An 11,477-nucleotide genomic window follows, 5' to 3' on the forward strand; every position below is an offset into this window, starting at 1 on the left:
TACTAAAAAAATAATACTCCACACAGATTATTACAGAATTATATCATCATTGAGAGAATGCACAATAGAAACCAAAAAATACTAAAAAAATGTTATTTTTTTAACCTGAAATTTCTACTGTTATCAAACAATTTCAAGAATGATAAGATGTTTCCTTGCAAGAATGGTAGCAAACTAAGAAAGAATGAAGATATCAAGATTCATATGTGTGTATGTATCATGTAAGTAAGTCTCCTACCATCCCTGCAGCTTCAAAGCCTCATTAAGCCAGCTGCACATTTCTAGCATCTCTGCACCACATGTATCATGGCAAAGCCTGCATTTATAATCAAGATCATCATAATCAATGAACACTAATATAAACAAAAAAAAAATAGTACCCTTCAAATCTTGTCCAAGTGAGGTTCTGAAATCCAGCTGAATGCAGAATGCAGGCAGATTTTTCCCCATGTTCAAAGCTCACCACCTCATCCTCTTCAAACAAGTTTCAAACATGTTGTAGAAATCAGTGATGCAGCAAGAAAATTTGGCATCAAAATGATCACCATTTCTTCAGTAAGGGTGCTCCCTACCTGTGCCATGGCCTAAGAAAACATGCAGTTGCTTCACATGAAGCACGTTGCTGAGGCTCGATCCATCCATTTTGCGCCTCAATGACCTAAAAAAACGCCCACCTTTGCCGACTTACATCAATCACCCGAAAGAGAATGAGAGATTATGGAAATGGTGTTACTTGTAAAATGGAAGCCAGCCACTAAGAACTATGACAGAGCTCAAGTTTTCCAGAAACTGAAGTCTGCTACCATCTTCGCCAAGAATGTAGTGTGTGGCCGCATATAGAGCAGCTGCAGCGCCTATGCTGAATCCTCCGATGCCTAGTTTGACTGCAGATGAAGCAAGAATTCACAAACAATGTCATTTTCATGCCTTATTGAATATCAAGAATGTAGTTTGATATGAACATTTCATTCAAAAAGGGAAAGAAGCCTTACCATCACAAGGCTCTCTTGAAAAGATCTGTGCAATGAGTGCAGCTGTTTCATTCAGTCCTTGTGAATCGGGAGACGTATCTTCCTCAGATACGTCTCTTGGATCAAACCCTGTGGATAGACATATCAATAAGGAAACAGTAGATAACAAATTAACAATGGTTAATACAACAATATAAGGAAAAATCACCATTTGTCATGGAAGAATGATGATGATGATGATGAGAAAATGATAAGAGATTGGACAAGTATGTATCTTACAAGCGCGACCAGGAAGTCTAGCAAATATAGGAACGGGGCGAGTAGGGGCAGTAGGGCAGATCCACTTCACCTACATGATGTTTTGTGTAAAATGAGATCATTAAATTATCAACCTTATACACCATGATAGGTTTAATCTATGCATGAAACCTTACATTGTGAACAGGAAAGCTTCCCAAGATCTCTGCCCATCTGCAAGAAACAGATAGTGAGATTTAATTGTCTATGAAACTAACCTCTTCCAATTAGGCTAATTTGCTATATCTAGATATTCAAAATAAATTCTAAAAGTTTGTTCATACTCAATCTTACAATCTAAAGCATGATCATGCAAGAAAAATTTATTACTAAACGTGACGAAATCCGGTTGCTCAATCAAGTTGAAAACATAGTAGCTTATTCATATAAACCACCAGATTTCAAAAAATTAGCTAACACAAAATTTAAGGCTAATTAGACCAAATCAAGAGAATGAAAGTCTGAAAAGTTCAAAATCCTCAGCCCTCATCCTAATTCTGCAGTGACAGTTGTTTACGCGATTCACTTCAAAAAATTCAGATAGTAACATACCGCGCTTGAGGTCTTGGAAGCATATCCAATAAGGATTCGGTTTTCAATCCACATAATACATAAGTTACAGAAACAGAATTATAGAAAGATGAAGAAGAATCCATTGGAAAGATCAGAATTTGAACAATAATCTTGAATCCATCAAATTTACCAAAACCTCCCCTTGATCACCAATCAATTGTTGGAAACTAGTTGGGTGCACACATTTCAGATTTGATGCAAAGAATGGCTCACATAATCTTCCCAAACTCGAAACAGAAGAACGAAAGCAATGAAGAAGCCATCATACATAGAACCGCTATCACCAAGGCCATGTAGCCATACTATTGTTGCCTGGTGTCTCCCTTTTGGCATTTTAACATGAGTTGGTCCAAACTGCAATGCCGTTGCATAGTTTTGTCGGCCTTTAAACATTTAATAGACAATGATTAAACATATATTGCGCATCATTCCTAAATTGATCCAAAATTAAAAACAGAACACCCAAGTTCAGAGACAACTGCATCACACATGTCAAAATAAATGAAGGTAAAATATTAACACACCCCTTGGAGAGCTAGAGGTAGCCATATCTTGATACTAATGATAAGATTTCCCCTGCAATGAATAGAAATCACAGTTAGCATGCCATACTAATACCCCAAAACACACACACATACTGCGTGAGAATTCTTCCCAAAAGCAGTAAAGGACTATCATTCAAGAACTGTTGAATGGCCATCTCTTCTAGTTCTAAATAGTGTTAAACTCATAAAACACACACACACTCGTGTAAAAGCGTGTAAACTGGTAAAGATTGAATTTTTTTTACGTTCATCAACACGTCCCCTCACGTTTTCATGCATGTGAGAATGTTGGGACAGGAAATGCGATGGTAAATAACCACCTCATGCGGAAAACGCAATCTTTTCGTTTTCCTCATGATTTTTTTCCCCTTTTGTGCGTCTAATTTTTAAAGCTTTGGCATCACTACTAACCTGGCGTTTTCTAGAGTCGTAGAGCTGAAAGCAACCCAAAAAAGTGGCAATGCAGAATCACCTGAAATCGAGAGAGAGAGGTTTTTGGTGTTGGAAGTGGAAAGTGTGGAGCCTTGTGTTTTGATAGTGGATTCGGTATTTATATATCGCGAGCCGGGCTAACGAACTCAGCTAATATTCTTACTGGCTATTTCCACATGTCGATTGCTCATTTGCTCCAAAACCAACCCTAATTCTCATAAACGTCTTCTTTCTACGCTTGCTGTTTGGTAGTATTAGGAATTAAGCATACATAATCAGCTCTCCCAAAATAGTGTTTCCTCTCTAAATCCAAGGGGGGATTGAATTTAGACAATTTCATTGTTAGAATTAGATCATAAAATTCGTCAAAAATGAGACTCTCTTACTAATATTATACTTACTATATACACATGCACCTATATATTAACATGGAATTGAATAAAACCACCTAAATGTACAGTAAGTGGTCCCCATTGCTCTTTGAAATAATAGTTCTACACAAGATAAATGTCGTAGTCGCGCTAAATTCTTTAATTTTTTACTTGCTTGATACTCTTAGTTTTCACATTTGAAAAATATATACATTTGAAATTATCACTACATTTAAAGGCGTTCTTCAACAAGAAAATAAGCTGCAGCAGACAATTCGATCATTTGGTTAAAAACTGCATGATTATGCAAACGTTGCAGTGAAAAAAAAACTGGAGTGAAGGAGAAATTAAGCTTAGCAATGACAAAGACTTCCAATTTCCTAACATTGGGCAAAAATTGAACAGTTTCGACATAGAGAGATTGTTTCCCATTTAAAGCCCACATCTCTTCAGCTCAAGTCTAGAAATACCATTTGTTCCATACACACAAGACGCTAGCTAGCCTTCTTTAAGTATCGCTACGAGTTCCCAATATTTCAACAAACTACTTGTATAATTAACTCGAGATCACACAACGTAGCAACTCGAAATCAATCGCGATCGGAATCGGGGGAGCCGTCGCCGTAGGACACCAGGCCTGTCTTGCGAGGGGGGCTACCGGACGACGACCTGGAGCTACCCTTCTCCACGCGCTTTGGAGATTCTGAAACCCGTGGTGATCGTGATGCCGATGGGCTCCTGCTTGGGGAAGGTGACCTCCGCCTTTCAGGACGTGGTGGTGAGCCACGGTACCTTTCCACAGGGGACCGACTGCGAACAGGGCTCCGGCTGCGGCTGTAGCGACGGCCACGGTAGCGTACTGGACTTCGAGAGGGACTCGGACTGCGGGTCCTACTTCTCCTACCCCTGTATCTGCACAGTTTCAGCAGGAACTTGAGAATTAATATATAAAACTATAAAAGGAACAAGTGATAACAAATACAAACCTTGGGGGTGTTCTGGCTCGAGGCGGGCTCCTGAAACGCCTAGGGGACCTTCTGTAATTTGAGTATCTACCAGAATTCAATAAAAGAGAACATTAAGCAAAAGAATAATATTCTCGAGTCTAGAAATTACAAGTAGAAAGTGTTCCTCACCGGTCACGGTTACCACCATAACGATACCTAATAGGAGACCGTTCAGGAGAGCGACTCCGGTATCGCCGGACAAATGAGTATCGGTCACTAAATCCCCTTCCTCTTCTAATGCGTTTAGGTGATCCATCAACAGAAGGACTTCTCGACGAGCTCCTACGACGATCAGAGACAGGTGACCTAGCCCGGTGGCCTGCGCTTACTGGACTCCCTGAGAAGCTGCGGCGATTGGTCCTTCTAGGTGCCCTGGCTGGACCTGGACTAGGGCTTCTCCTAACGGGGACCCTACCAGAGCTTCTGCTGACACTTCTATGGGTCAATCGAACTGGGCTCCTGCTTATGCTCCTTCGAGAAGGTCTGCCCGAGCTCCTGCTTGGACTTCGCCGAGAAGATCTCACAGGACTGCGACTAACTGATTTCAATGGTGATCTTCTGGATGAGGTTCTTGCCGGGCTCTGGGCCACTCTTCCTCTTTGCGGAGAACCGGTGGCACTTCTACTTCTACTACGACTTTGTTGAGAATGAGACCTAGCTGGTGGGCTCACGCTGGCAGTCCTCCTGTTGCTCCGTGCTGGACTCCTGCTGCTGCCATAATATTGTGGGCTTCTACTGCCACTAGGACTCCTACTCCTGCTCTTTTTTGCACCAACAATAGGACTTTTGCCAGCATTTCTGGGACTGAGGCTCATGCTCTTACTCATGGATCTTCTAGGACTTAAGCTTCGACTTCTGCCAATTAGAGATCCAATAAATCACAAGTTTTTAGAGGATAAGCATAAAAATATGCGGACAACAATTAAAGGGATATAGACCTAGATTTGCTTGGAAGATCATCCAATACATCAGGGTGCCTATCAGCAGCTCTGTCAGATCCGATTCCTACTCCAGTTCCATTACTTTGATGGTCTCCATTTTCCCTTGGGAACTCACCCTCTTCCTTGTCAGACAAGTCTGCCTCCCCTTTTTTATGATTAACTTTTGAATTCTCTCGCGCAAGAGGCGATTGATTTCCTTCAGGGGAGATGGAACATTACAACAGTAAGAAAGAGTACTTTCAAGAAGGAAAAAGACTTCGCAGAGGTAGTCGTTATCTAACCAGAGGGTTTATACTTCCCATCAGAAGCACCAACTGCAGCATCATCTTGAGAGCTACTTCCAGATTTAATCTCGTTCTCGCTATCAGAAACACTACTCCTACAATATATTCCACAAGACAAAAATAAATAAACAGAGACCACCAAACAGTTCCTGCTGCCACTAACAGCTTGAAGTCCAGATATGCGTACTCAGTGGTCATCCGTCATCACAGCAGGTAACCATAGCTACTAAGATTAGAGGATGATAATAGAAAAATTAGTCCTTTGGACTTTAAGAAGATATCGTTAAGGAGGTCAAAATTTATAATCTACCAATGTAATTGGCACACAGGAATATCATTTCCAATTTGGAGAGCTAAGCTTACTTAACTAGCTAGACATAAATAAACACCCAGGAGATAAAAGAGTACAGCCTCTAAGGTGCAACAAATCATACTGCTAACCTTTTAGATTTACGTTTTGACTTTTTATCTCGCCTCTTTCGTCGCTTTTCATGTCGCCTATCCTTTCTCTTGCCACGCCTATGTTTGTCCCTCTTAGATCTCTTTCGTTTCTTGTGCTTATCATCACTTGAAGAGCTAGAGTCACTTAAGGAGGAAGCATCTGAGTCAGACTCACTATCAGATTCTGAAGAGTCCGTATCGCTTTCTGATGAGCTATCAGATTCAGAACTGTAATATCTTCTTCTTTTCCTCCTCTTCTTTGATGACTTCTTGTGCTTCCCCTTGCGTTTTACCTCGTTTTTATATTCATCAATTGCATCCTTTCCCATTTTCAACTTATTCCCCTTCTTTTTATCTGTAGACTCCAAAAATCAGTTTTGCATAAGTGGAGCAGTAAAACAATGAAAAGGACGTCCAGCAGGAAGTTGAAAGATGCGTCAAAAACATATAATAATGCTAGGTAGCAGAGCACCTTGCCACAGCTCAAATCAGTACGAGGCTCCCATTAATAATAAATAATTATATATAAACCTGAAACAGGTTAGCTTCCTACCATCACATAGTTCTCCAGAATTGACAATTTTCACAGTCACGGTAGGTTTTCCCTCATCATCACCAACATTTTCCATCTTCTTCAGCACCTCATGTCCTTTCACAAGTTTACCAAAGACAATATTTTTCCTGTTGATCACACAAACGACAATTAATTAAGGGTAACATTTATGGAAAAACTATGGAAAAACAGTATGAACGTCACTACAAAGTATATACGGTTGTCCTTATAAATTCTTATCAATCGCACAGAGTAATCACAATTTTTATGTGTGAGGAAAATACATATTTCACAAGTTCCATAGGAATTTGGATTTAGAAAAAAGAAATCTTATTATCTGCATAAAAATATGTAGTATAAGAGCCACATCAGATGCTCAGCCCACAGATTAAAGGAGTTTCTACAGCATTTGGAACACTTAGGTAGGCAGATAAATTTTAACTTTATCAGACTATTTAAGTAAAACATACAGATATACGTGGAGGATGAGCAAGAGATATAAAACATGCCACATATGAACTGCAGCAATATCTCTATATTTAAATACTCACTACCTACTGCACCTTAAGAGAGAATCATGTATTTTCATTTCAAGAATTAACAAGTACCCAGAAAAAATAGTCCAACATTTGAAAGAATAGAATAAAAACCTATCAAGGTGATGATCAGCCTTAAAGGTGATACTGAAGAGAGAGCCTCGCTCATCACGATCAGCAATAGCCATAGATAACAAACCAGGGCCATCATGTCTCAGTTTCGGGGACTCATCTGGAACACATAAAACAGTTTTAGAAGCATTTCCTGTTCAATACTGGAAAGTTACGTAACAAGAATTCTTATACACATACCCTATATGAAAATGATGTATGGAAATGAAAACCGTAAGCAGGGCACAAATTTAAAATTGAGCAGCAATATTTAGACAAGGAAAGCAACGTGGGGCACCACAAAATTTCTATGCAACCTCAACCCCATAGCAACATGCCTAAACAAATCAATGCACCAAACCAAAAGTAATATGCACATATTGGCAATTTTTACACTTTGATCAGAAATAATATACACATTTTATAGACACACGAGAGTTTTGACTCCTCCAGATGCAATCCAATAATCCATGTGACATTGCATCTGAGAAAATAGCACTAATTCATTATTGCATCTAAAGCAGTCACATTTTGTAACGAGCATATAATATGGAATTAAATGAGCTGCAAAGATCTATTTTGGTCAATCAGAACTCCTCACCGGGCAGACAGATATCTAGGATTCCGCACAAGTGAAATGATTATAACCAGGCAAAAGATGTTTCATCACTGATCATAATTTTATTTATGTAACTTATAATCTCATGTATGCTATCAAGAATAATGTTAAGGGACTAAGGTATTAGTTTGAGAGAGAAGATATTTTGAAATGGCAATTGTTAATGACAGAAAGTTAAGCCCTGATTTTGTTTATATTTGAAATTAGTGCAGAAAGAGTAGCATCAGAACTTTAGATGAGAAATATTTGTAAATGAGAAGTTACTCGGTATAGATCCTTGGATGGATTCCACAGAGAACTTCTGGCTAGTGCCAGTTTTCACTCTCTTTTAGTTTTTTCGTCCCTCTTTTCTACTGCTTTTCTTATCTGTATTATTCAATCAAATTAACTCATATTATCCATTTAGCAATGAGACTACATCTAATTCATCACCAGCAATGTGAAAAAGAGACCAAGAATGCCAGGATATCAGCAAAATTTAAGAAACATAAAATATAGATTAATAACATAATTTCCATGTTCAGAACATAATGTCTGCTGTCAGACATCAATCAAAATAGAACATGATTAGATGGTTGGATCAGCAATGCTATCATTACAGAGTTGAAAAGCAAAAGAGATGCAGCCATCTAAGGGTATACAAGAACGGTAGATAATAGATTTAAAGTCTGTCCTCACAATAGCAACATCATCATAGCAGATTAAACAGCACACAAGCTAAAAAAACCATACCCATAGTATCAAATATCATGTTTCAGTCATCCCAACATATTCTGCATTTAAAATAGGAAACTACAGTTCTATGTTGGATCACCATTCAGGTCAATAGTCTGATCCAATTTGGCCAGCTTCAAAAACAATAACATAAGGCTAATGGTTCGACCTGGCTTCAAATTTCAAGATCACACAGCCCACAGAAGTTGGGAATGATCGCCAAACAAATTAGATTCTACATCACCTAGAGTTTGCAGTAAATGGCTAGTAGCTTGTATGCATGCACAAGCATCGGACCAAGGTTAAGCAACTCAAATAATCATTTTGCATTAGTTCTCATATCATTACTTGGCATGATGCTGAACAGCAGTCATGTCAGTCCTCAACCAAGTACAATAATCTAAAGGTTTGACGTATGATAACGCTTAAAAGGGGATTAACATAAGTTAGGAACATTGTCTGGAATCTGGAAACTTGTAAACCAAGTCGTATGTTCCATAAGATTCAAAATATACGCCAAACAATGCAGGCAAGAACATTTACATTCCCTACCATATTAAGAGAAAACAATTGTTCTCATTTGAACTGAAGCTCCAATGCAGCGAGAATAAGGTCAAAGTCATCCCCAACCTTCACAGGCAATAGAAAGGAAATCCATATGTTCTCAAGACAAAAGAAGTTGATAAAAGAAAAACATGTGCAAGTGCTATGCCTGTCTCTCTGAACTAGTAGATGCAAATATTAATATCAAAAGTGTCAGATATACATGGCTTATTCCAAGTATGATCAGTTCTCATGAGATGATAAACTATAAAAATAAAAGGTGAAACCAAAGAATAGTTTCATACCTGGAAACTTTCCATCATATATACTTTCCCCACATTTACCTGCAAAGTTAATTAGATTCAGCTCAGGCATACTCAGAGAGAACGGTGGCAAGTATAACGTCAATGCCCACATATAACTTACCATCTTTCCTAAGAAAGTCCCCTCCCTGCAAAATAGTTTAAGGCTGTCAAACATTATAACTACAAAAACAGTGCATTTGGTGCTTTTTAAGCAAGTTTCAGTAAATCATAAAAATGGACAATTCAATAAGTACAACCTTAAAACTATATCACAAGAAATGCAGTCGTGACCATCAGCCCTGTCACAGGATAAACAAGGATAACTGACTAAAACACAAAAGCCACTTCTCATTTATGGCCAACCAATAAAATGGCCAGAGCATATACATCATATAGAATAGAGCTCATGTCTTTAAGCATATGATAGAAAATTTTCAGAAAGTAGATGACATACCTGAGCCACATATCCTTCAATAATACGATGGAAAAATGTTCCTTTATAGTGTAGTGGTTTTCCGGTTTTAACACTAACACCTTTTTCTCCTGAAGGAATGTAGAAAGCGAAAATGAGGTCAAGAATAAGAAATATACCACGCTCAATATAGGATTAATGAACTAGATTGGAGAATCAAACAGGAGACGTCTCAAGAAAACTTATGAACGCATTGTTTGACAATCCGGTGATAGCAGCCTCATGACTTCACGTAACCCATCAATCATGAAAGGTCAATGGGTTGAGGAAAGATATGGGAAGTTACATAAGGTAAAGAAAAATCAGGACCCATGTATGTTCAAGTTTAGGAGTAATGGAGTATGATATGCAATGCATATAATGGTGTAAATTACCAGTGCAAAGTGCGCGGAAATTTTCACAAGTCTTGGGAGCAACATCAGTGAATAGCTGCATTGCACCAATGACATTGGATTAAAACATCAGTTTAGTCAAACAAACAGCAATATATGGTGAAATATAATGTGAATTTGGTAAGCTTGTACCAATGAATTCATTGGGCTGTAAAAGTTACCTCGAAAACCATCCTCTCATAAGGATCTCCATCGATTGAGACATCCAAGAATACTAGCACTTTCGTCTTACTCATTTTTACACACTCCAGCTTCTCCAGCTCACACTGATTTTAACAACACAAATCAATGTCAAATCAAAACACATGACTAAAGAAGTAATTGCAGCATTAATGTGAAGATCATTCTTCTTGTCAAAACAGTTAGCAAAAATCCTACAGCCGCTCAGATCCAAAATTGGGTAAAGGTAAAGTTCCTCCAACATTGTTAGGATTTTCATGATATAAAAGCTTACATCACAGTCATCATGGAAATTCCTAACCAAGTGAATGATCCTACGAATATTTCGAGAAAATGCTCAATAATTAACTACATGCAGATGACAATGCAATAAATCACAGAAGAAAACTCAAATTGCATCGATAGGCAAACAGAAAGAACAATAACAAATCAATAAACATACTGAAACCCTAAACCCTAATAAGAATACTTGTAGCTTAATGCAACACCGAAAACCAAAGCAAATTATTCCAAAATCAACTCTATGCATGACGACAACACCAGCAATCTAAATTTGCGAGAAAACAGAAAAATGTTTGCAACATAAACTTCAATTATACCTCGAAATCCCAAACGGAGAACCGAAATAAGAAACAATCAACAAAATTACACTACAGCATGAATTCAGAGTGTCGAACGAAGAACGAGGAGCATCCAGTAGAATTTGTGCTAGGGTTTTGAGCCCTTGCCAAGCGGTGCAGCTGACAGAGCAGCTCCTCTCCACAGAAAATGTGTCTGGGTGTGGGTGTGTGAAAGAGAGAGTGTGTGACTGTGTGTTTGCGTTGGGTGTGTGCGTGCCTCTGTGGCTGTGGAAAGAAAAACCTAGACCCTTTACTCTCTACTTTATTCTTTAATTTTTATTTTAGTGTCATAGAGCAAACTTCAGCTATGGAATCTGAAATTGACATTATTACCCCTCCTTCAATATGTTGCCAGCCTCAGCTGAACTCGAACGGCAAATATTCCCTCCGTCCCACTAAAATTGGTTTATATTCTATTTTAGGTCGTCCCATTATAAGTGACCTATTTTCATAAATAGAAAAAGCCAACCCTTAAAAAAGTGTAGGTCCTACCACTTTTAACCAATTTACACATTCTCCTTAATTCTCGTGCCGAAAAATTTTGAGCCACTTATAGTGGAATTGAGAGAG

The 11,477-nt window shown here is 38.5% G+C and overlaps 2 protein-coding genes across 6 annotated transcripts; both read right to left on the minus strand.

Annotated features, from left to right (window-relative positions):
- On the minus strand, window positions 1–2,900 carry LOC131024962 (acyl-protein thioesterase 1-like). Of its 3 annotated transcripts, none has more exons than XM_057954554.1 (10): window positions 2,798–2,900; window positions 2,366–2,417; window positions 2,110–2,224; window positions 1,406–1,442; window positions 1,251–1,320; window positions 993–1,100; window positions 734–884; window positions 573–658; window positions 381–474; window positions 1–290 (listed from the first exon to the last, which is right to left on the minus strand). In XM_057954554.1, exons 2-10 carry the CDS (start codon window positions 2,388–2,390, stop codon window positions 263–265), a joined length of 714 nt encoding a protein of 237 aa, XP_057810537.1. In that variant the 5' UTR covers window positions 2,391–2,417; window positions 2,798–2,900; the 3' UTR covers window positions 1–262. The 3 variants fall into 3 exon arrangements, with proteins under 3 accessions (XP_057810537.1, XP_057810536.1, XP_057810535.1); XM_057954553.1 differs by having other exon boundaries at window positions 1–316; XM_057954552.1 differs by lacking the exon at window positions 2,798–2,900 and having other exon boundaries at window positions 1–316; window positions 2,366–2,541.
- Window positions 2,901–3,542: 642 nt separating this feature from the next.
- On the minus strand, window positions 3,543–11,216 carry LOC131024904 (peptidyl-prolyl cis-trans isomerase CYP95-like). 3 transcript variants are annotated; one of them, XM_057954454.1, is made up of 14 exons: window positions 10,887–11,216; window positions 10,269–10,373; window positions 10,090–10,144; window positions 9,698–9,786; window positions 9,365–9,389; window positions 9,244–9,282; window positions 7,066–7,183; window positions 6,416–6,543; window positions 5,863–6,217; window positions 5,419–5,516; window positions 5,135–5,333; window positions 4,353–5,051; window positions 4,176–4,241; window positions 3,543–4,101 (listed from the first exon to the last, which is right to left on the minus strand). In XM_057954454.1, the coding sequence occupies exons 2-14, from the start codon at window positions 10,341–10,343 to the stop codon at window positions 3,780–3,782; spliced, it is 2,268 nt and encodes a 755-aa protein (XP_057810437.1). In that variant the 5' UTR covers window positions 10,344–10,373; window positions 10,887–11,216; the 3' UTR covers window positions 3,543–3,779. The 3 variants fall into 3 exon arrangements, with proteins under 3 accessions (XP_057810437.1, XP_057810436.1, XP_057810439.1); XM_057954453.1 differs by having other exon boundaries at window positions 4,326–5,051; XM_057954456.1 differs by lacking the exons at window positions 9,365–9,389; window positions 9,698–9,786; window positions 10,090–10,144; window positions 10,269–10,373; window positions 10,887–11,216 and adding an exon at window positions 8,948–9,025 and having other exon boundaries at window positions 4,326–5,051; window positions 9,244–9,279.
- Window positions 11,217–11,477: the final 261 nt, after the last annotated feature.

The sequence above is a fragment of the Salvia miltiorrhiza genome, chromosome 5, assembly GCF_028751815.1.
Source record: "Salvia miltiorrhiza cultivar Shanhuang (shh) chromosome 5, IMPLAD_Smil_shh, whole genome shotgun sequence".
NCBI lineage: Eukaryota > Viridiplantae > Streptophyta > Magnoliopsida > Lamiales > Lamiaceae > Salvia > Salvia miltiorrhiza.